The 26254-nt window shown below is 38.4% G+C and overlaps 2 protein-coding genes across 3 annotated transcripts in view; one reads left to right on the top strand and one right to left on the bottom strand.

Annotated features, from left to right (window-relative positions):
• The window catches only part of smarca4a (SWI/SNF related, matrix associated, actin dependent regulator of chromatin, subfamily a, member 4a), a 70541-nt gene extending 55504 nt beyond the window's left edge, over window positions 1-15037 (bottom strand). The window contains exons 1-2 of one of the 2 annotated variants that reach the window (XM_039772605.1): window positions 14957-15037; window positions 10236-10340 (exon numbers count right to left, since the gene is read on the bottom strand). The gene's annotated coding sequence lies outside the window, so the exon portion shown is untranslated. Of the gene's footprint in view, window positions 1-10231; window positions 10341-14956 lie in introns of both variants that reach the window. The other variant, XM_039772603.1, reaches the window with a different exon arrangement.
• LOC120541192 (AP-1 complex subunit mu-2) lies at window positions 1855-23809 on the top strand. Its single transcript, XM_039772609.1, has 12 exons — window positions 1855-2040; window positions 4586-4742; window positions 10621-10688; window positions 11404-11534; window positions 11710-11857; window positions 13163-13289; window positions 15046-15188; window positions 16254-16325; window positions 20592-20750; window positions 21375-21500; window positions 21868-21943; window positions 22973-23809. Exons 1-12 carry the CDS (start codon window positions 1999-2001, stop codon window positions 22996-22998), a joined length of 1275 nt encoding a protein of 424 aa, XP_039628543.1. The 5' UTR covers window positions 1855-1998; the 3' UTR covers window positions 22999-23809.
• Window positions 23810-26254: the final 2445 nt, after the last annotated feature.

Here is a 26254-nt window from a genome sequence, read left to right on the forward strand (position 1 = left end):
CGAAATGACCGGGTCTAAGAAGCAGGCTTTACAGGAATGCGATGAAGACAGGAGGCACCAAACAAGAGAGGTTAAGACACACAAGGATGTTGAAGGAAGGCTGAGGAAACATGTAGGGCAAGAAATACCAAATATTTTAAAATTTATTCTATTATCTGTCTACTAAAGGTAGTATAATATAATATAACTAATTGTGCTACCAGTCAAAGATGAGTTGAAATATACAGTAAGTAATCAATATTAACATCTGCAGTTCACCATCTATTGGAATGTATTTTCTAATGCATGTAATAAAATGACTTGCATTTTAATTCCAACAGATGGTGCATTACAGACATCTGTACTAATAAAATGCATTGCATTTGTCATTTCAAGAGATGGAGCAACACAGACATTTGTAGTATTAAAATGATTTGCACTTTCATTCCAACAGACGGCGTATCACAAACATTACTCCCACTTTTACGAATCCCATACCAAAGGACATATAATAGAGATGTCACATTGGGGACACACACCCTTGTCCCTTTATTAATGTGGATAAGTTGGAGTAAAGTGTGTCCGTCCAACAACTATGTCTCTGTTATATGTCACTTGGTATGGGATTCATAAAAACAGTGCTAAAGTTTGTGATGCGCCATCTATTGGATTATAGAGACAAAGCATCCGGGCAGGCAAACAGATACACAGACTCTTGTCCTTTTATTAAGTTGGATATAACAGTTTGCTGATATTACATATATCATATATATATTACATATATATGTATTACATATTGCTTGTTTTAAACAATTGCGTCTGAGCACTTGCCCTGTTAACTTACTTTGGATGAACACATCAGCTAAATAAATGACTGCATCAAAATATGTGTGTAGGCAAATGCTCTGTCTGTACCTTTACATTAAATTAAACATAGACTTCTTGTGAAACTTCTCCTACATTTGATGGTGCAGTAGGCCAGTTTTGTTTCTTTCACTTTATCCAGTTGTTAATTTTCCAAACCAAAAGGTGATTGCGATCCTACTCCAGGAGCATTAAGGACAAGGTAGGACCCAACACTGGATAACATGCATCACTTTTCATATTAATTGCTTGCAATGTTTGAATAAATATAGAATATGTTTAACATACTTATTGTATTATTATGCTATTCTGTACATGCAGCATAAGCTAGATAAAGGCCTTTAGTCTGGGACATTCTCTCGTTGTGAAGCATTCATGGACAGTCATTTCAATTCAAACTCAACATTGGCTGTGACTCAAAAAAAAAGTTCCAAAGTAGTCTTCTAATTTCGGAATAAGATTTAGAAGTGTTACCATAAATTCAGTCGTCCAATCGTTTAATGTTCCCAAACCTGGCTAATACGAGGGTCTTGGGGGCTCGTCACGTGCAAAGCTGGTACGAAACACGTTCGTGATGCCATTTCGTCGAGTAGGCCCACAATCACTCACAACTTTAACTGCTGTTCTGACTCGCCTGTGTTTGTAATGGAAAACGGAATAACAGGTTGAAAATGTGATTCGAACCCGAACAGCCGAATCGGCGAAGGAGTAACGCTAACCACTGCGACTCTCAAATCGCTTTAAACCATCGATAAATGTGAAGCGTACCTTTCTTAAAGACACCTGTTAGAATGTATTGCAGAATTCGCCAATCTTGATGGACTTTGAAATAGGTTGTCTTATTTTAATCATATCATAATAACATTATGTTCGCTATGGTATATTTCGTGTGAAAATAATATAAAAATCGCATATATCACACAAGTCATCCTCTTTTACGCACTGCTTTAAGACGCGCGTTCCCTTTAAGTTTCTACCTGTACCTGGATTTGATGACGTGGGAGTGAAGCAGTTAAGTCGGTGGGTCAGGAAGTAGACGACAGTTGCTGAATATCAAAAGGGAACTCGTGCGGGTACCGAAAGTTATTTTCCCCCCTTTCTTTTCTCGGACAACTAAAACGAAAAAGAAGAGAACTGACTCGGACAAGTGTCAGGATGTCGGCGTCGGCTGTGTTTATTCTGGATCTCAAAGGGAAGGTGAGGATTAGTCCTGAACAGGAACACCCAAAATGGTCTAAATCAGAGAAGACTGTAGTTTTGAAAGAAGTTTAGGTGTAATTGAATACAGTCGCTCCCAATCTTCCTGTTGAGGTTGCGAGATCTGACTTGCAATAATTTCGCAGAGTGCTGGTCACTTCGCTTAGAATGGAGATTCATTTCCCCACTAACTGCCTGGTGTGGGACACAGCTCTCGCAGACAGGGGTTTCAATCCACCCCGCCACAAGCTGCGGAAGTTCAGCCTGGGATGGTTTGAACTGGGCTTTGGGGTCACAGTTCACTGGTGTAACTGAGAGGCGTTTTCGGACACATCCAAAAAAAAAAAAAAACTGATCTTTAAAGGGAACATAACCCCTGTTCAGCTACCAAATTACGAATAAAATCAGAAAGTATTTTTTTTAAATATTCAGACTGGAACGTGAAACATTTTCAGTCAGGTCTTATGGAAAGGGTTACTGTAAAGTTTTAAAATATATGTTTGTGTTTGAGTTAGAGCAAAAGAGTGCATATTAATAAAATGAAAAGAAAAATGTGGAATTTGTCCATAAATGTATCCATGAAACTGAAATGCAATTATTCATGAATTAACCAAGCCACAACACACACTTAATTTGGGCTTTCAGATTAAGAAATAAAATAAAACCAGCTGCTGTGAAGAACTTTAAACCTTTGCAAGGTGGGATACAGTCCAAAACAAAATAAATCACTTTCAAATGCAGAGTGTTTTATTACTTTGACATTCATATAGCCAAAGGGATTTGTTTCGGCTCCACTTGCTTCATACTTTTATACACAAAAATATCCCTTCCAAAATTTACCTAATAATGTCCTATTCCATCTCTCAGTGGCCTAATGACAATAGACATGTCCTAGACAGGAGAAGGTGGGAGGATCAAATCCAAGGACTGGCTCAAAATTTGATCATCTTTACTGTGTACTATAAGAATAATATTTGTTTTAATCTTACCCAGTTGTCTTAGCCTACTTTAAAAACCAAGTACATGAGCTTGATGTTCAGGATCATAGGAGTTGTATTAAATTGTAAGGTTGGTAAATTAAAGTGATCTGGAATTTTGCAGTGGAATAAATGAAAGTAGTTAAAGTGAAAGCAGTGTTTAATCGGAATGGATAAGAGTAATTAATCTACTGTGTTTATCACATATTTTATTCATTTATTCTTAGACCTACTTAATCCAATTCATGGTAACAGAGGACCATAACCTGTCACAGCAGCATCAAGGGCAAGGCAGGGTCTATTTAACAAATACTTATTTTGATCACTGAAGCCTGTAAAAAAAATCATCAAAACTCCCAATAGCTGTTTGGACCATTGGTGGGTTTGAAGAACAACTGGGAAAATATTGGAGAGAGCTGTTTTCTGTCTTTCATCCAGTGCTGCCAGGATGAGCACGGGCTCATTAAAACCCCTCTAGCTGGATTAGTGGAAGAATGATGCATGGTTGATTTTTTTTATTATTATAACTAATGGCACTTGTACACTGCATGACACTATAGACAGGGTGCAGTACACAAAACACTTCAGACATCTGGAAATGCACAATTACAGCTAGTACAGTGGAGCAAAGCGTACAGGTGATAGTCTAAACTATTTAGATGTTTCTTCTTGCATTATGTACTCTGATACCTGAAGGAACCAGAGTGCTTGAGGTTAACCATAAAGGGTCCTAGCAGATTTATAGCGGTGCACAGTATGTTCTTCCGTCATACTTTGTGTTCACATTCCCAATGATCCTATCTGCTTCAGAATGAGTGGTTGATCAGCATCATCCTCTGGTGCAGCAACTCATTTTTTTATTTTTTGAAGGGTGTCTTCCAAAATGATAGAGATCATATATGTGTGTACATATAATGGTTTGATGCAAACCATTATTTTTGGAGTGCAAATCTGGAATGCATTGAGTATTCAAGACTAATGTTCAAATGATATGATGCGATAAGCAGTGTTATGCAATTCTATTAATGTAATATGAGATGAAGAGTGGTGTCTGCATCCTTACAGTAGGAATCTAAACACTAACAAGATTCCACATCATGGAGCATACCAGCCGTTTTGGTGCCACATAGTGGCCCACTATCCAATTAAGTGTGGGTGTGCATCTTATCACACTGCATGTCTTGAACTTTGTGTCAATAGTGGTTAAATAATGTCCTATATCTTCTCAAACCCACATTAATTTAATTTAGGACCTATCTCGTCAACACTGGCACAAGGCAGAAAACAAGCCCGGCCATGGCATCACTCCATCACAGGACTCACACAAGTATACTCTCACTTTCTTATACTAGGCCCATTTAAAGTCACTGATTTGCCAGACTCTCAAGTCTATGGAATGTGTGAGAGCACAGAAGGGCAAAGCCATACAGCTAACAAACAGGAGAGGGATTATTAACTCAGGATGCTGGATTCATGAGACAGCAGTGCTAATCATTGTGCCAATTAGTTTTGATATTTAATGTTTTTGGAGCGTCTACATAATCTTTTTTTTTTTTTTCCTTATTTAGGTGCTGATATATCGAGATTACAAAGGAGATGTTAGCATGTCTGAAATTGATTTCTTCATGCCAGTGCTAATGCAACAGGAAGAAGAGGGGTTGCTGTGTCCACTCATCTCGCATGGCAAAGTTCATTTCTTATGGATTAAGCACAGTAACCTGTACTGTATCCTTTGATCAACAAGCACCCTGCATTGATTTTTCTGTGTTGCAAATTCCCTAGGTTGTTTGTAAATTTAATATTATTTGTTTTTCAGAATTAATCAATATTTTTGGATTCTAAATATTTTACCATCTTGTATGTTATTTTGATGGCCGCTGCCATGTTCCTTACAATCATGGTTCCCAAGTTCTGGCCTGGAGACCCTTGTGACTGCGGGTGGTTATTGTAACCAACTTCACAATCGGTGCATTATTCTTATTTTTTAACTGATCTCATTGTTTCTCATTTGGGATTTTGTTTTAGCTAGTTTTTTTCTCTGCTGTATGTACAAATTCAATCTATGACTGATCATTGTTTTGCCACATCCTTTAAACTTATTTGCATCTATGTTACTTACTATCATTTTGTCAATGTACTTGACAGTAATGCACATTTCCTGAAACAGTTCAATCCAGTTAAAGATAACTTATGCAAAGCAAGCAAGGAAAAACAAACTTGGATTAGGTGCCAGTTCATTGCAGGGCACAGTCAAGCATACAGCCACACTTACTCAGAACGAGCCAGTCTGGAGTTTATGGCATGTGGTAGAAGAACTGGAGCTCCCAGTAGAATCCTACGCAGATATACTGAGAGTGTGGGATACTAACCATGACTACTGAAGCGCACACCACCACAAAAAAAATGTGATAAAAATGCTTTGAGATTCCGTTTAGTTGTTTTTACAGTAAATAAGTTGCAATAACCTTTCTCAAGGTAAATTTGGAAGAATAAATGAATCAGTAATTGAGGTCACTTTGTTCACAGAAAACATTTGTTTTAATATTTGTTTTAATATAGACAAAATTTACCAATGCTTTTTAAAAGGGAGTTTTTGACATTCAGTAAAATTGTACTGCATGCTCTATTCTAGATATGTCAACAAAACTGAAATGGTTCATGCAGACATACAGATGGAAGGACACAACAATGACGATAGGAAAAGATATTTTCCATACATGTACACATATTTAAAGGAATACGCCATCCAAAAATTATTTATTTTATATGTTACATATATCATGTACTTTGTAGTATTGGCCAAGAAAAGTCTTTTTGACTTTCCACATCATTCTTTGATCAAGAATCCTGTCTTCAATTCAAAATGTTCTTCCCATGAGTTTTTGGGTTTCCTGTTTATGTACAAACTGATAATTCAGAAGCAACTATTTAGTATATTTTAGCAAAAAAAAATTAATTTTGCACATTTTGAGCAAGCGACTGGATAACAGTCATGCAAACCAAGCAACGTCCATGAAGAACAGAAAAACAAATGAACCACACTGGCCACCACTGAGGACTGTTATGTCAGAAACTTCCTTCCCACAATTCTGCATAAAAGCACAAGATTGAATTTTTTTTTCTTGGCCACTATTATAAGGAAGCACCCAAAACCTATCTCTGCACTTGGTGCAATGCAGGAACCAGCCCAGGACAGGGTATCTATCAATTACAGGACCACTTTGGAATTGCCAATTAACCTAACTTGCATGTCTTTGGGAATGTGGAAAGAAAATCCACAAAAATAAGTGGCAGATTATGGAACTCCACACAGTGGATGTCCAAGCAGAGGATTTGAAACCAAAATGCTGGATTCATGAGGCATCTGTGCTTACCACTATACCACACACAATTTAAGATGTTCTTGTTTTGAACATTTACCATGTAGCTGCCATTTTTACTTTCTCTGTATTTTATATTTGGATGACATAATGTTTAGTAAAGTATCTTGTGGCCATGAATTGGAGAACTCTGGTAGAACTAATGGATAGATGGAGATCCTATGGTCTCTGTGTTTGACATTCAGAAAATGCGATAGATTGGGTGATGGATGGAAATTTTACAGTGGTGAATGTTTTATGAGTCCAGGTGACAATATTGCCAATCAGGAGGAATCAATACAGAGTTATCAACATTTTGTGAACAACTTTGTAATAAAGTATTAAAAGTTGTTCACATCCTTTTGACTCATTCTTAAAGCTCATTGCAGCCATTGACTGTCAAGCCTACTATATCCAATTCTGGTTGTGGTAGGAGCCAAGAACCAACCCTGGATAAAATGTCAGATCACCACAGGGCAATCATGCAGACATACTCACAACTGATCACTCCAAGTCCAATTTAAAGTCACCAGTTCCAGTTGGGACATATGAGGTGTAGGGAACTGGGATACCTGCAGAAAAGCTCACACTAAAATATACAGAGTGTGCAAGCACTTCAAACAACTGACATCACTGGGATGCACACCTTACAAAAGACCATGATGAATTTTTGCTGTGTATCTTTCATTAATGGACAGCACAAATCTAAAATGTTGCACTAAGCATTGTGAACCCAGAGAACACTTCTGAGACTTCCATGGTCCAAAAATGTCAAAAAAGCCAAACTATAAATAAAAAGAGTTAATTTCAAAAGGTGAGATATTCATACCAGGAGAACATATACATACAGTACAAACAAATCATAAAAACTATGAATTCCAAGCATGACCAGGTAATCCTTTCCAGAACCTTGAATATTGTGTAAAATCCCTGGTGCAGTATTATGAAAGTTCCCTCTAGCAGTCCCATTTGTTTGTATAAAGCTGTGTATTGGCCAACAATTTGAAAAGATAAACCCCAGACAGGAAGTTCTCTCTGGTAGTTGCTAGAACACTGAGATTGCATAGTGTCTTCTGGTGCTGTGGGGAACTCTCAATATTTGTCCTGATTTTGCCTGATGCTCCCCAACCCCCAGTAGTTGCAACCTGGATTTTTATGCACTATCCTTGCATACTATTTTTCTTTGAAATCTCTCTTAGGAGAGATCATACAAGTCAAAATCAAAGCATTTTTATTGTTTTTTTTTTTATATATTTCTGGCTGTGTTACAAAATCTCGCCAATGACATAAATATGGCTGAAGTGAAGTATTTAAAATGAGTAGACATGCTAATCATTTGAAATGAAAACAAGTGTTTTGCAATACAAATTTTCCTTTAGTCTTCACATGTGATGTTCGGTGTGCTGGTACACAGACTGACTTGTGCCCCCTCGCTGGGCTCACTGCTGTCACTGCAGGATTCTGAAGCTCAAGGGAGATAATAAACTCTCTACATTTTTAGTATCTGTGGAATGATGAATTAACACATTCACACACACAAAGATTACAGGGATTGATGATGAGGCCAAGAAAGCAAACGGTTTTCTTACAATTGTGAATTTAAATTACATACATTACTATGTTGTGGTCTTTGTATGTTTTCAAGTGTGTGCATGGTGGTTACAGCACTGGCTTTTAAATCCAGATGTTTGTGGGTCAATTCCCACCTGTGACTTACTGGGTGACCCACTGCGAATCACTTAGTGTGCTTGTATTACAACTGTAAGAAAAGGAAACTGTAAAACTTTTTAAACCTTCTAAACTAATAAGACTCAGCTGAATGCAAAATAAATAATAATGAAGATATGCTAGGTATAGCCCACCTTGCTTGTGAAGGCCTGGAAAAAGCTGTGAGAGGGAAGTCTGATCTGCCCTGCTCTGCTTGTTATAACAGAGACCCTCATTTGGAGAATGGGCTTAAAAAAAAAATATATATATATATACAGTATATATATATATATATATATATATATATATATATATATATATATATATATATATATATATATATATAAGGAATTTCATTCCTCCTAGACAAATTCTGAAACACTCTAAATGTGTAAATTAAAATATTTTAGTTCACTGTGGCTTCATTGCTACAAGGATCCACTTTAAGAGCAGAATGCCGTCTTTCGCTCAGATGACACAGCAGAGCAATGAGAGGTTTTCCCACATCAATGCTTGGGCACACTAGTTCCTTTCTTTCTTTCTTTGTTCTTTTGCAGTTTGATGTTAAATGCAATTGTGTGGTCATGTTTTACAGGGTATTCTGTGATGCATAAGTCACTATTCTTCAGCAAGTCACAGCATTTGTTCGTAAATTTTGAAAGTCACCTTTAATTTCAAGGAAGATCAGAAGATTGTGGGATGCTTCCTTTACAACATAACATTCTCAAATTCACATATCCCAGTGCAGGGTAGCAGTATTGGGCCCAAGGCAGGAACCAGTATTCACAAAGAGGACAATTAAGAGTCTCCAATTAACTTAACTTGCACATCTTGGTGCATGGTGGGGAAGGGTGTGGTGTAGTGCTGGGATACCTTAAAAATAAAGTGACATATCTCCCCTCTGCACAGCTAATGCGTATACTATCCATTATAAGATTTCCAGGGATTCTCTGGATGATCTTCAGCTAGTTATGTAACCAGCCAATGATTCAGTTCAACTGTCCACCACCCATTTCTGTCTTTTGTGGTACTTTTTACAGTGTGTGATTTAACAAATTATTTAAAAAAAATTCTTTTTGTCAAATTCCCATGCCCTTAATTAAAGAAGGAATTTCCTAGTGACTTCTGGAGAAGTACATCCAGTCTATTCCAACATAAGCAAAAGAAAGGAGTGGTCTTTCACCTGAGTTTCTCATTTTTCCACTTTTCTTAATGTCTACTATTGTCCTTGCATACATTGTGTGAATTGCCCTTTAGTCTAAAGAATTATACTGGATCTACTTTATTGATGCTTTGGAGAATTTTCAAGACCTGGATTAGGTCCCCACACAGTCTCCTTTACGCAAGACTAAGCAGGCTTAAATCTATACACTTCTCAGTTTAGGACATGTCCTTAAGTCCTGGAATGCACCTGTTTGCTCTCCTCTGCACAGCTTCAAATGCTACTATGCCTTTCTTGCAGCATGGTGACCAGAACTGCACATGATACTTCAGATGCAGCCTTACTAGTGCATTACATAGTCTAAGCATAATGCCCCTTGATAAATACTCAACAGTTATTACGATTTAGCCTAGTATTTTATTTTCCTTTGTAATTGCTTCTGCATTTCTGGATTCAGAAAAAAAACATAGGCAAGATTATCACACAAATTACTTTCTTATAAATGAAAATGTCTACTTTGCTTAGTTAATTTTTAAAATGAAAATATAATTAATTAGTGATTCTAAATTAGCCCAATAATATTGAATATGGGTTTGTATGAGTGTCCCAGCCAGTGTTGCTTTCTACCTTACACTTGCTAGTACAGTATAAGCCCCCTTTCCTATTAAATTGAACTGTGTTAAGCATGTTCAACAGGATTGTTTCCTCTTTTATTTTACAAGGAAATTTTTTTTTATATTTTAAATGGTTTTCTTCTTTGCTCAACTAAAGCCTTACATTTATTGTTTCTATCTGTGGCTCCAACCCAGATCAAGTTACTTAACCTACCTGTGCTTCATTTGTAAAAGAAATGCATGCACTCAAGCTGTAAAGCATCTTGGGATGGTGTTTCTCTACTAAAACATGCTGTTTTAAATCAATATGGTTTGTTTATCTGTTCTGTATGCATATGAATTGAAAATGTCCAACATACAAGAAGAGCTTACCTACATTAGTCTTCATTATGGGTGTGATTGTTGATGAACGCTGGAAGAAAGACATCCATTTAAATGTTCCACTTCACACTTCTGTGTTCACTCCTTTCACTCGGTTGGCCTGTGTGACAAAGCAAATGAGCTTGAAATAAATCGGGGGGACACCAGACATTCAGTTTCAGAAAATAGAAACTTGAGAGACTACCAGAGGACACACACACTCCCAGTGTCACATGCTTCTGGCCATTCTTGATAATGACTTAGTCACGCTGAATTGTGTGTCCCTATTCGAGGAGATTGATTTCATGGATTGATATTTGTTACTAGATAGGTGGTGCCTTTTTCCCTAGGTTTGCACAAGCATGTAGGACATTTTCCTTGATGTACCCCCATGAAAACAGTGGTGGCTGCAACCACAAAAAACTCCAATGCTTCCCTGGTGTACACCTTCCTCTACAAGCTAGTGGAGGTAAGAAATAGAATTTTGCATCACTTTATTTTTTTCTACTAAACCTGAGATATACTTACTGAAACCTGACAGAAGAGGGTGCTGTGCTTCAATATAAATCTGGACTGTGAGATTTTTCTGGCAGGACCTTGTATAACGAGGGCTCCATGCAGAGAACTGTTCTCAGCCTTTCAGGCTGCTGACTTCATTGGTGGGACTGCTTTGGGTGGGTCACCACAAGCAGCTATTCTCATCTTGTGGCTGGAAACTTGGCCAGATTTTCCTAAACTCTAGAGTCGGTGACTTTACTGTGTACTGGGGTGTGGCTTGACCACCCTGACAACCTTGTGTTTGAGTTTTTGTTGACAGCAGATGACATACTGCGGTCTCTCTTGCTTGATTCTCCTAGTTTCACCCCTGCTTATTTTCCAAGGACTACATTGACACAGTGTTAACTGCTGAGGATGAACCTGTTGTTATCTCTCATGAGTGACCTCCAAGTCCCATTCACTATACCCTAATACCTAGATGGCCAGAACCCTGTTTTTGTCCGTCTCAGATAGATGTCTCTATCACCAATCATAAGTTTGAACGTTACTCATTAGGAGCTACAGTTAAGTGAATAGATTTGAGACCGCCAAAGTCATTGGTCTTTGATTACAATAGCTGGATATACTGAGGACCACGTTGCTTTGTGCTGGGCCTTAAGCTCATAAATTATTTATGTGCTTTTCAGGTGCTGACAGAGTACTTTAAAGAGCTGGAAGAGGAGAGTGTCCAAGACAATTTTGTAGTTGTCTATGAATTGCTTGATGAACTTATGGACTTCGGCTTTCCTCAGACAACAGACAGCAAAATCCTGCAGGAGTAAGTGACCATTCCTCCTACTTAGGGTTATGTATATTATATAAACCAACCTGTGTGGTGTGCTTGACCACTGGTTAGGTAAGTAGACTGTAAGTACATGATATTAGACTTCAGAAACCTCAAACATGACTGACAAGTTTACATTTACCATATATAAACCTCATTGTCTTAACAGATATATTACTCAGCAAGGCAACAAGTTAGAGGTGGCAAAGCTGCGTGTTCCCACAACAGTGACCAATGCCGTGTCCTGGAGATCAGAGGGCATAAAGTACAAGAAGAATGAAGTCTTTATTGATGTCATTGAGTCTGTCAATCTGCTGGTGGGTGCTTCCTCAGAATACATTTTAGGAAGTGTCTGGAAAAACGAGTTCCTCAAATTTAATTCTATAGAGTGCTTTTATTTTTGTGTTCTGGTACCACAGCTGAACGCATTTTGGTGTCTGTATTTGCATAGGAAGAGATGTGGTCACATACTTGTTATGCAAAGACTGTTTAATATGAGCACTGGATTCCACCAATTACCCCTTTTGTCTCCCCTCCTCTAATATTCATGATTTTAATGGACAGAATATAAAGGTACAGGCGAGGTTGGCATTTTTTTTTTATCGCTGCCATTTAAAGTTGATAGTGTTCTCTTGCCCTCATTACACTGTTCATTGGAATGCCTCAAAGCCAAGGCTTATATAGTTGAGATGAGAATTATCACCTCCATATCTGAGGTCATGGTTCTCTACCTGAAAAGAGGGGCATGTTCTCTTCAGGTAAGTAGTGACCAGCTGCGTCACATGGAGATTTTCAAGGAGTTCAAGTACCTTGTTCATAAGTGAGAGGAACAGTGATCATGATAGTGACCAACATACCAGTGCAGCAGCAGTATTCTTGTGGATGTTGTATCAGACCATCTTGGTGAAGAGGGAGCAAATGTCTTGCATTAGGCTTTTGATTTATCAGTCAATTAAAATCCCCATCCTCTTCTATGGTCACAAGCTCTTGTTAGTGACTGAAAGAACGACATTTTTATATACAACTGGTTAAAATGAGGTTTCTGTGCGGGGTTGCTGACCTCACTCTCTGAGATATTGTAAAGAGACCAGTAATACAGGAATACTTCAGAATATAACTGCTGCTTCTCTGCATTAGGAGAAGCCAGTGGAGTTGTTTTGGGTGCAGTGAAGATGTCCCCTGGGCAATATCTTTGTGATATGTACAAGGCATTACCCACTGGGAGACGACCAAGGGATACACTCATTTCTTAACTAACCCAGACACATTAGGGAATTTCCAAGGAAATGTTGGAAGAAGTTGATGGAGCCCTGGTGAAGGTGAAACCTTTAGTAGAAAGAAAAATGCTTTATAGCACAAATCTTCACATTCATCAAAGAAAAAAAAAACTGATTACCACTGTAGAGTAGGTCATTCACTCCTACATGGCTAAGCAGTCCCTATTGAAAACTTGTTAGCCAGAATAGTCCCCAATGCTGCCAAAAATCCTTTGAAATCTTGATGATTCGACCTTCATTAAGATACACAGTCCCAATATTTTAAATCTATCAGTGTTTCTATATTACTGCTATGCCATGATGCTGAGCAAGCAGCCCAGTTAGAGTCTGCTTTTCATCTCACAGGTGAGCGCCAATGGCAATGTGCTGAGTAGTGACATTGTGGGAAGTGTCAAGTTGAAGGTCATGCTGTCTGGAATGCCGGAGCTGAGGCTTGGGCTAAATGACCGAGTGCTGTTCTCTCTCACTGGCAGTAAGTACTCTATCCGGGTGGATGGTGCTAGAGGTGCACATCTTATTTATTAATTTCAGTTCAGTACAACATAATAGCTACAATATGTGTAAAGGCAGGAGAAAAGACAGCTTCCTTAAATTGTAACTGACCCACTTGGTTTGCAATGGACTACCTGTCTCTGGGCCCATGCATGCACCCACATACCCAGACACAGTATACATGTGAAATAAGTTGGCCCTTCCCATTAAGCCTGGTGCAGCTCATTAGGTCCTTTTCACCTTGTGGAGTTGGACACTATGATTTTGTAGAACTTAATTACAATACTTAACATATACATACATGAATTATGGAGGACTATATGTGGAATAAATGTAATTATTTTTTCTTTTGTGATAATTTTCATCTCTTTCATCTATTTTTTTACAACTCTGCATTATACTATGTCTTTATCAGCCAACTATGTACTGTATATGACTCCTCACACAATTTTCATAAACTTTTCCTTTCAATGGCAGAGAGGTTCTTTTAGAAGTCAGAATAGGAGACAGCTTCTCGAATTTCTTTTATACAGTGTTCACCCTTGCTACCTCTTGCCCTCTGATTGCACTCAACATGTTGCCTAAGCAAAAGATGCTTCTCTACTTTCACCATAACCACCTCATTTCTGATATCTAAATTTACACCTACTAGTACGACATCAACATCCTGAAACTCCTCACACACTTACTACAAACAAAGGTTGCACTCACTTCCTGCTGATAACGCTTTACGCCTCTAGAAATTTTATGCACCATAACCCATGTATTGGACGGAGTTTCTCCCAACACCTCTACTGCCCACTCTGCACAGCCACACACCCAACTCTATGATTTCTGCCCCTTAGCTCTAACTATCACCCTGATCTTTCCTGTTTTTATCTCAAAACCTTTCACTTCCAAACTAGCTTTTCTTTTCAGTATCTTCTCCTTCAATCCTGTCTCACTGTTTACTGTCAACAGGAGATCATTGGCATATGAGAGACCTTCTGTGGAAATCCTTCATGGACTTCTCCTGAAACCACCTCCTTCACTATCATGAAAAGCAGTACATGCTGCTGCCTGCCCGGCCTTCAACTCAAAACTTTCATTACTCACACCTACTGTCCTGACTACCATTTGTGCTTCCTCATTAATTGACATTACTGCTACTCTTGGTCACGCGGCCTATGAATTTTGCTCCTCATGTCTGCATGGGTTAACTGGTGATTGTAAATTGGGTAAAATGTAAAATGGCCCCGTGAAGGACTAATGCATCATGCTTATCCCACGTACTACTAGAATATGCTTCTGCAACCCTTCTCTCCTGAATTAGATTAACATGGTCTAAGAATGGTATATTATGTTTTATATATATATATATATATATATATATATATATATATATATATATATATATATATATATACATATATATATACACATATACATATACATACATATACATATACATATACATATATATACATATATATATATATATATATATATATATATATATATATATATATATATATAAAATATTTTACCAAATCCATTCTTGTTTTATTTTTGATATTGTTCTGGCTCAGACAATACTCATGTATTCAGATCTTGCATTAAGAATAAAAATTGCTTATACTGTAAATGCCCAAGAAAGGTTGGCATTACCTAAAGGGGAGATCAGCTCCATGTTGTTAGCCATTCAGAGTGAAATGTTGTTCTTTTCCATAAACTGCTGTTTATTTCTTTCCTGTTAGGAGACAAAGGTAAATCAGTAATGATGGAGGATGTGAAGTTCCACCAGTGTGTGCGTCTATCTCGCTTTGAGAATGACCGCACTATTTCTTTCATTCCACCTGATGGGGACTTTGAATTAATGTCTTACCGTATCAATGCCCAGGTATGTTTCTGGGCACTTCCTTGTTTAGCCAAAACCAGCAAATTATTATTTATTACTGGTGGGATTTTGCTGCCTTCTGCAGTATTGCAGTTAATGTCAACAGAGGTTTAAGCTTGCCTATGTGATACATTCAGGTAAAGATACACATAGCATGTAACAAAGTGATTTATATGCAGTTTATGAAGTGAGACATGTTAACATTTGAAATTTCATATCAGAAATAAAGTTCACAATCATTACCTTTGATATACATTATATGTTTTATGTTAGTTTTAGGTGGAAAAACATAATGAACACTTATTGTTGTTTACAAAGATTACTTAATTACTTAATTAAACACATTTAAGTTATTACAAACCCAAAAAAAAAATTCTTTACCAAAGGATACAAGAAAATATGACAGCAATGTTTTAGTTAGAAACCTTAAGTTGTAAACTGCTTTTACTAAATGTTTGGCTAAAGTTAGTAACCATGTAGCTTATTATATCTACACCTCCGAGAATCTCTGCCTTGCCTTCAGTCAATAATGATGTCATTTACTTGATACATATTTGCATTTTGCTTTCACTCTTGCTGATTAGCCATACAACATGCCAAACTGCAATATCAGCCTGTGAAGAAACAAACAAACAAAAAAAAAGATAAAGAAACACATTTTTAAATACATGATAATAAAGGATGCAATGTTTAGTGCTGCTGCCTCATTGATCCAGCGGTCTGGGTTTGAATCCTGTGACTAATAGCCATCTGTGAGGAGTCTGCCATACATCATAAAGACAATGACCTCAGCACGTGCGAAAACTGAGATTATAGTGTCACATTATGGTGAAAGAATGAATTCAGCAGCCTAATATATTGTAGGTAAAGTGCTATGTGCACTTATGCTGCTTGTTTACCCTTATTCTAATTGAGCTGAGTGTTGCCAAAGACCTTAAGTGAACTTTTTGAAAGTCAAGTGACACTAATATTAATCACTTTATTTCAATGAAGAATTATGCTTTTATAATGTTTCCTAGAGTGCAAGATATTTGGTCTTCCATTTACTGCAATTTTTTGTCCTTCCAGGTGAAGCCGCTAATCTGGATTGAGTCTGTAATTGAGAAGTTCTCCCACAGCCGAGTTGAAATCATGGTCAAGGTATTAAAATGGGTAATACGGTAAAACACATATGAGTGGCATATGTGTTAAGATGTCTAGAATGCCAGTTGCCCACTTGAAGCAACATGGTTCCTGACTGGCATTGGTCTGCAAATGATTAGAACAACAACAATATTTATTTATATAGGACATTTTCATACAAACAGTAGCTCAAAGTGCCTGAGGTGGGGGGAGCTAATAATTATATATCAAAACGACCCAACAAAGACAGATTTTTCTCATCTGTTTTGTATTTCTGTTTTTTAATGAGTAATGTGTCATTTAGCACAGGAACTGCAAAACTGCAAAATTCTGCACCGTCATCATCATGTATTTAAAACCACAAAGATACTATACAGAACAGCAGAAAAAGAAAAGGAACAGTCTGTAATTGAGAACATAATACACAGGTGTGTGTGTGTGTGTGCGTGCATGTATGTATATATATATATGTGTATGTATGTGTATATATATATATGTATATGTGTGTATATACTGTATATGTATGTGTGTGTGTGTGTATATATATATATATGTATATATTCATAGCATTTGTAGTCTGAGACCCGATCTGATTGTATGGGTGGTTACCTACCAGGTAACGCATGTGGTTGGTCTGCCAGTTGGCAAACATCCACCACAGGCCCTCTCAGTTGCGAGAAGCAGATCATAGAATGTTACATAGTTTACTGTCAAATAATGCAAAGAGTACGCGACACGTGTTTTGCCCTTATTTGGGCTCATCAGGTGTACACACTCCACTGCACCCCTCGCGGGGATCGAACCTCGGACGTCAGCATCAGAGGCGAAGCCTCTTTACGCTGCGCCAGGGCGTGTGGTTTGTTTATTTGACAGCCTGGAGATCGGAGTATGTTTGTCCAGGTTTTCCTCAACATCAATCAGTTGAAATGCAATGAATGACCTAAATTTGTGAAAAAGGTAAGCAGTACATTTAAAGTGTAGCAATAGCTGAAAACAAGTAAATTATCAGAATATTTTAAACGGGTAAAAAAAAAATCAAACTGTCAGTGAGTACAGTGATGTCCTATACAATCCAAATGCAATTGTAAACTGGAATAGATCTGGCAGACCCAATGTCACAACCTAATCAGAAGACAGGTTTCTGAGGGTCGCCAGGTTGTGTGGTCAGAGGCGCCTAACAGCACAACAGCTTCAAGCACAGCTTAACAATGCAGGTTATAAAAAAGCAAGTCTCAGTATCTACTGTGAAGAGGAGTGCTGCAGGTTTGACAGGGCAAGTAGCAGTAAGAAAGTCATTCCTTAAAGGACAAAAAGGGCCTTGAAGTACTGGCTGTGGACTACTGCAGACTGAACAAAGTCCAATTGCCTTTGGATTGTGTAGGACACCACTGTAGTCACTGACACTTTCATTTTTTTTTTGCATTTTCTCTAAATGAAAGGCATATACTTCTAAGGGTAGTAATGCTTTGTCTCATTTTATTTCTTAATTGTCGTTTTGTTGCCATTATTAATGGAATATTGCTCAAATAATACTTCATATGGTGTAGTGACACCCAGCTCTGCTTTAACACAGTGGCATTTTTAAGTAATCAACAGAAGTTGGGACACTTGTGTAAATTATTTGCTTCAACTTGCAAAGCTTAATTTTATAGGTAGGTTATCATATTTTTATTGCTATTTCTCTACATTTAGTTTAATTTTAAATAACATGCTTCTTACTGACTAGTTAAGAGTATTGCACACAAACCAAGTTTTTGTAAAACATATCAAATTAAACTAATAAAAAAAACAACTGAAGACACAAATGTATCTACCTGTTTTGTTACAGTCTTTATAATGATGTGATTCAAATTCACAGATGTTGCAGACATTAAAATTCTAAAATTGTTTCAGGACTGAATACATAATTTTTATATATATATATATATATATATTGTGAACGCTGGCCCCGGCACAGACAGACGGACAGCATATTTTCAATCCACACACTATTTATTTACATACACTACTTACAGTTCGTGCTCACGTGCATCCCCAGTGCCTTCTCGCACCGATTTCCCCAAAGTCCAGGCCCACAGTCCTTTGTGCCTTCCTGGCCGCCTCCAGTCCTTCCTTCCGTTCAGTCCACTTCCTCCCGACTTCCACCAATGACTGGAGGGAGGCGGCCCCTTATATAAAGCCCCCGGATGAGCCCCAGGTGTTTCCGGCATCTGCTCTCTAGCCACGCCCCAGCGTGGCGGAAGTGTCGGCTGCCTTCCTGGCAGCTCTCCGGTGCCACACAAAGTCTTCCCCGGCACTTCCTGGTGTGGCGGAAGTGCCGGCTCCCGGGATAATTAGGCACAGGGGCGCCGCCTGGCGGTGTCCACGGGTCCCTACAGGGCTGGGCTTCCATGCCCTGTACCCGAGGCCCCCTGCCTAACCAGGACGGACGCCCCCACTCTGTCTGGAGGAGGCACTCGCCCTCCTCTGGCCTTCCAAAGCGTCCCGGCCGAGCTCCAGCCCCAGCCGAGGACCGTACGGGATACACCGGCATCGGGGCGCCACCTGGCGGTGACCACGGGCCCCTACAGGGCTGGGCTTCCAAGCCCTCCACCCGTGGTCCCCAACAGAACCAGGACGGACGCCCCCTCGCGGTGTGGAGGAGGCACAAGCCCTCCTCACGTCCTCCAAGGCGTCTCGGCCGGGCTCCAGCCCCGGCCGGGGACCACAATATATATATATGAATGAGAGAGAGAATCTACTTCTATAAAACTACTTTATGTCTAAAACCAAAGTCCTTAGTTTGCAACAGCATTGCATCTAAAAACTGCAAAAGGCCACCAGCATGAAGAGCCTGTCTGAGTAGAAACCCATCTGCTGTGAATAGAAAGCCAGCTTCCCTAGCAGCTGAGACTCCAGAACAGAGGTAGTCTTGACTTCAGAAAAGCCATGTCACTTAAAAAAAATCTGAGCAGACCAACTGGTCTTAAGCTGATAGCTTCAGTATACTACTGATTCCATATTCAAATATTTTTGTACATCTTTAAGTTGGATGCTCACATGTTACTAAAAATAACTCTATACATTATATTTCCTCCAGAAGGAAATAAGCAAGCACTTTCCAGTACCAACAGTACATACATCTATCCATCATCCAACCCGCTATATCCTAACTACAGGGTCACGGGGGTCTGCTGGAGCCAATCCCAGCCAACACAGCGCACAAGGCAGGAAACAAACCCTGGGCAGGGCGCCAGACCACCACAATTTAGAATCACCAATGCACCTAACCTGCATGTCTTTGGACTGTGGGAGGAGGAAACCCACGCAGACATGGGGAGAACATGCAAACTCCACACAGGGAGGACCCAGGAAGAGAACCCGGGTCTCCTAACTGCGGGGCAACAGCGCTACCACTGCGCCACTGTGCCGCCCGGACAGTACATACAGTTTGTACAAAATTCAAGATGTTTATGCGTAATAAAGTTTGGTGATTATATAATTTATTATTGCTTTTTACCTTTCTACTTTCTGACTCAGAAAATACCAGGTACCTCAGCTAGTATTCACAGAAGCAGAAAAAAGATGAGGTCTGTGGTGCCAGATAGGATAATATGTGTTTATTGCTGCAAAGGGGTGAGGTTGCTAGACTAGGTGTGCAAGTACACCACTCACAGTGCCTGAACTATGAAGGAAATGTTGCCTGTGATGCAAGCTGCTGACTCTCAAACTGAGTCTGTCAGACCTGTTCCTATCAGATGTTCCTGCAGTTTCCAAGTTCCTTTTGATGGTGTAGAAAACTGTACTCACTGAAAACTTGTCTTTCTTTGCAGTTTCCCTAAAGGAATGACCTATGCTTTTAAGAGTTATATAGGTCTGTTACCCTTTGTTAGTTGTCTTTTGTTTTCACCATTATGACAGCAATATACTGTACTGTATCATTCACATAATGCTTCAGAGTATATAGCAACACAATTTGCTCCAACACAGCTTTTATAACGACACCTTACCTACACAATTATTTTGTCAAAATAAACTAATACCTATAATCATTTTATATACTGTATGCCTATAGTCCATTTTGTTTAGAGGCCAACAAAAATTATCATAGAGCTTTATTAGCAGAACAATCATCACTCTAGTATAAAAAAAAATAATAATGAAATAACATAAATATTGCTGAAAATACTTGAGAGTAACTTTAGAAGAAGCTTTTATTTTACAGCACATCCTCTCATATCTAACACATCTATGAATTGTGGTGGGGATGCTTCTGCTGAACTGCTTTGTTTTTCTCATCTCTAGGCAAAAGGTCAGTTCAAGAAGCAGTCTGTGGCCAACAGTGTGGAAATCATGGTTCCTGTGCCAAGTGATGCTGACACACCACGCTTTAAAACTAGTGTGGGTAGCGCAAAGTATGTCCCAGAGAAGAATGTTGTGGTTTGGACCATCAAATCATTCCCAGTGAGTTATTGGAGTGGGGGTTTTAAATTTTAATATTACAGTGTAAAATTGGCCCTGTGATTATAACTTAGTGTAAAATTTGCAAAGCCGCTTAATACAATTCAGTGTCATTAGTTAGTTAGTTATGTCATGGTCATATGTTTATACAAATTAAGGCAAACCAATTATAACTCTTAACAGATCAATACAGGAAATTGTACAGCATACAGATCCTGTCTTCTATACCCAGCTGACTTCCAAACTGGAATAAAAGAAATGGAGGAAGCCATTCAATGTTTTCATTTGTTAGCTAGGTTTCGGCTTGATTTCATCTTGAACAATTAATCCCAGGTGGAAGATTTTTCTCTCATACCACATTACGTAGTAATAAGGGAAATAATTAATAACAATCATTTTTAAATAGAATGGCAATTCCTGTTTTTCAGCTAAGCAAACTGGTTAAGCCTTAAAGAGGTGAGGTATAAGTGGAGCTAATAAAATTGTCAGCAAATTGGAAAGAAGCGCTAGCCATAGTGTCTTTTAGATCTACTCAGAAATCCATGTATGTTCTAAGTGGATAGTAATCTATCTCTCACCCAACACATGCACACACACATAATCTGACCTCTTGCTTTGTTGTCTCAGGGAGGAAAGGAGTTCCTAATGCGAGCTCACTTTGGGCTACCCAGTGTGGAGAAGGATGAGGAAGAAGGAAGGCCACCGATCACTGTCAACTTTGAAATTCCTTACTTTACAGTGTCTGGGATCCAGGTACGAGTTGCTCAGTACTTTGTGATGGTCAAGCTCATGGCCATAGGCCCGAGTCACTTCAGTATAACTCCTGAAAGATGAAACGTACAATTAAGTGACAATTCAGAAATGGTTATTACTAAACGTTTATGGTTGGTAGCACGGTGACACCTGAGGATTCCGGTAGTTTTTCTTCAACCTGCTTTCTGTAGGTAAAGGAGAATATCAACTCTAAATGGCAGGAATGTTTTTGAAAAAATTTGTAGCTTTCTCTTCATTGAGTAAACAGAAAATGCAAGTAAAAGCAGGTGTTACCTGTAGGGTAGTCTCCTCTGGCTTCATTTTGACCATGAAATGAAATAAACGTCACTTTTATTTTTATATTTAGGTTCGGTACATGAAGATAATTGAAAAGAGCGGCTATCAGGCTTTGCCTTGGGTCAGATACATCACTCAAAGTGGAGGTAATTTTTTTTGTTTGCATACTGTGCTTGGGACAGGGGGAAGCTACGCATCAGATACTTCATTTTTAGTGCCTGTGGCAATCTAACTTATTACAAATGAGTTTGCCTGACTTCAGCTCTATAATGAGATATCAACCCACTGCTAAAATGAACAAACTTAATATGAGTCAATAGGTGCAAAAAATGACTTTTAATTAAGACCTGCAGGGCAAAAGAAGCAGGTAAATCAAGTCACGCACTGCAGCTGGAAAAACTAGTGCACATTATCGCATTATATCAAGTCAGCTGTTGTCTCCAGGCGACAACAGCAGAAAAGAATGATTAAAAAAAAAAAGACAGCAATTAGACAAATTAACAGACGTTAAAAGGGATCAGCACCTTCAGTGTAATGTTAGTAAGATGGTACTATAAATGTGAAATAAAGTCAGCGTAGTGTATTACAGCTGCTGTAAAAGTTTACATTTACTTATTAACATGATGCACGTTTCAAAGATGACTTATAAACCATTTCCATATGTGCCACTTATAGGCTAAGTGAATTGACTTGTTCAGAACTATGCAGTGAATCAGTGGAAGTAATTAAACAGGCAATCTTGTGTTTTAATTGTGAAATATACATATATATATTAGTATATGTAACTATTTATATAGATAAATAGATAATATATATGCAGATGTGCTGTGGATACATATAGATAGTGAAGTGAAGACACCTGCCAGTCTTTGTGAGCACTCCTGCAGATCAATCAAGCGTTTTGAACAGAGGGACACCAACCCTGCCCTGGACACTTACTTTCTGTTTTCTACAGGGTATTTGTGCCCCTTCTCTGTTACTCTAACTTTGCTTTCTGTCTCTTGTATCTTGATTGTGGCACAGAATATGAGGTGAATGAGTGTTTTGAGAGTTGCATGATAAGTTTATTATCAAAGTTACAATTTCATGTGAGTAGCAACTGTCATTGGTATTTGGAGACACATAAAGTTGTGTTATGACTAATTATCAGAAATATGTTTATGCTGTTATTTCAGATTACCAGCTGAGAACAAATGCCTAAGCAATGACAACTCTCCAGGGATGGACAAGAACATCGTTCACTTAGAAAATAGGAATTCTGGATATCCTTTAACTCTAGAAAGTAGCAATCCAAAGTGCCTCGCTATAAGAAGGTTGAACATGAACCTGACATTTTGTGATGTCATCTTAACTCTTGTATTTGTCAAATCTATTTAAATAACAACTTTGCAAAGCTTCTTATATTTAGCATCAACAACAAATGTTATTTATGTATGCATGCCAGGAGTACATCACATCTCAGCCATATAACATTTGACAAGAGCAGGCCATTCTGTCCCACTAAGCTTCTCAAATCCTATTTCCCTGATGCTTCCAACTTTGTAGATAAAAGATACCTTGGTGGCCGCTTTCTACCATTAAGCTAAGTAACTGATTCCATGCTACCTTCAATGTATGGTCTCGTGTCCTTGCCTTACAAAATATTTTGAAGGTGCAATCAGCTTACTCCATTCATCATTCTGAATGCTTAACTAAGCTTACTTTTGGTCTATTACACTTTACAAGTAGCTAATTGCCTTCAATCCTTAAAAAAATGTGTTCTTTACATCCTGTATTTAAGTAAATATTGCTTTATGGTATGTTTACTCTGCCAAATGCTGTTATGTATTTGTGACATTCTGATCAGAATTGTTGACAATATTTAGAATTACAAATGAGTACAGAGAAGGACTCAATCTGACCCAACATCTTATTTGTACAGTCTGGTTGTGGACAGTCTGCTTTGACTCTTAAATCTTTCTTGTTATAACAAAATAATATCTAGTTAATAAATATTTTTCATAAAACATGAATTTGCCTCTTAATATTTTGAAGGGGAGGGAGAGGAGAATATAGCAGTTTCCAGATTAGCTAATAAATGCACTCTATATGAGAGATGGACAAGTCAGGCCCATATGGACTGTGGTGCAGAGTAACAATGATGTACCTATCCATCCATTCGTTTCTTTTTTCCTGAACGTCGTTCATCTGCTATCCACTAAGAACAGAAGCCTATTGTCACAGCTTTAGGTGCAGGGCAGGAACCAACTCTGAAGGATATGCCAGTCTACTGCATGACACACTCACACTAGAGTTTATTTTGTTTCCAGTTAAACTAACATGGACTCTTTTGGGATGTAAGGAAGAAGCAAATAATCCAGAAGAAATGTACACAGACATGGGAAGAACTTCATGCCTTGCAGTAACCACTTTGGGAATTGGAACACTTCGCTTCACTCAACTCCACCATCTCCTGCTGCAGTAACAGATACTCTTGCTTAATGCTCTGCTTGTTTAGTGGCTCTTGTATTAAATTGAACTTGGCAGAACTCATTCTAGAAACCTCTAAACTTTTACCACATGGTTGTATTGTTTTGGAGATCACCAGCCTTATATTTACTCTGGTCATTTTCTGCCACATCACTGATTTCTGGGAGGTCAGTTGTGAACTAATTAACATTTTATCATTAAAATTAAATTTACTACTAGATGAGGACCTTCAAAAACGTGTTTTAAACCATAAACCATAAAAAAGTGTTTTAAGCAAAGTGAGGAGCTAAAAACGGGGCTGTACTCGGAAATGCCTGTGCTCCATTTGGAAAACCCAAAGAAATGTAACCAATTATATCCTAAATGTTGTAAGCCCCCTTGGATAAAGGTGTCAGCTAAATAAGTAAATGTAAATAGAAGAGCAATCTGCACCAGTATGAATTGGGAGACAAAAACAAAACAAAATGCTTTAACTAAGGAAACCACTTAAGCAAAATGTTCATGTGGAGGCCTAATTTAGTTTGCAGTTGTAATTTGGACATAGAATAAGCTCAATAGTTCATTGTAATATTTTCTGACCATTACTCATCTATCCAATAACTAACTTTGACTATCTGGAATGAAAATCGGTGGCTGTTCAGAACTGCTGCTGTTCCGCATACAACGTATATGGACATACATAGAAGTCCCTAAATGGTTCCAGACTGGAGGATCACATACTGGAACATGATGTGCTCCCACTGTTTTGGTCCAGGAAAGAGACACATTAATTACAATGTAATCTAGAAAATACTGGATGAATACTAATTGGTTGGAGTACCTTCTTTAGTAAAATTTCTCCTCTGATGTGCTTAAAATAAAAATAAATCCATGTTATCATCATCAATATTTCCACCAGACACACACATATTATTTTACCTGATGATGGCTGCTTCAGGTACTGTGTCAGCCTTATGGAATTTGGGTTCCAAATCTTAAATCTATAAGACATTTGAATGTTCTACTCATAAAGTGGGGGTATTGTTTTGCTTCCAGCGCTGATGAAATCACTTCTTCCTCCCCTCATGTTTCAAAAAAGGTTCAACCAGCCTAGAAAATGGATAGGTGGGTGGAATATTAGATAAAAGATCAGTTGTAATAAAATGTAGAAATGGCTGGATATGTCTGTCTAAAGTGCATGCTTTGATTATAGATAGATAAATACTTTATTAATCCCAAGGGGAAATTCACATAATCCAGCAGCAGTATACTGATACAAAAAAACAATTAAATTAAAGAGTAATAAAAATGCATGTAAAAGCAGACAATAACTTTGAATAATGTTAGCATTTACTCCCCCGGGTGGAACTGAAGAGTCGCATAGTTTGGGGGAGGAATGATCTCCTCAGTCTGTCACTGAAGCTACTCCTCTGCCTGGAGATGACACTGTTCAGTGGATGTAGTGGATTCTCCACGATTGACAGGAGTTTGCTCAGCACCCGTCGCTCTGCTACAGATGTTAAACTGTCCAGCTTCATTCCTACAATAGAGCCTGCCTTTCTAACAAGTTTGTCCAGGCGTGAGACGTCCTTCTTCTTTATGCTGCCTCCCCACCACACCACCGCGTAGAAGAGGGCGCTTGCCACAACTGTCTGGTAGAACATCTGCAGCATCTTATTGCATATGTTGAAGGAGGCCAACCTTCTAAGGAAGTATAGTCGGCTCTATCACTGAAATGCCTGCCAGAATGTTTCTGGCTTTCTGTTTCTTTAGGTAGTAGCTGAGCTGCACACCTGAAAATCTTGTATCAGTAGACACTTTGAAAGATATAGATCCAAAAAGATATTCTTTTATTTAAGGTGCTACTTGAAGCTAACTTGTGTGGACGAAAAAAGGACTAAAGACTACATGCAGAGTAGTGTAGAAGGCATAAAGGTCTTAGATGTCTCTGACACTTTTGCTGTTCCTCTGATTGTCTCATTTTTTCCTTGTTTGTAACTCCACACATC

This window comes from Polypterus senegalus, chromosome 12 (assembly GCF_016835505.1).
Source record: "Polypterus senegalus isolate Bchr_013 chromosome 12, ASM1683550v1, whole genome shotgun sequence".
NCBI lineage: Eukaryota > Metazoa > Chordata > Cladistia > Polypteriformes > Polypteridae > Polypterus > Polypterus senegalus.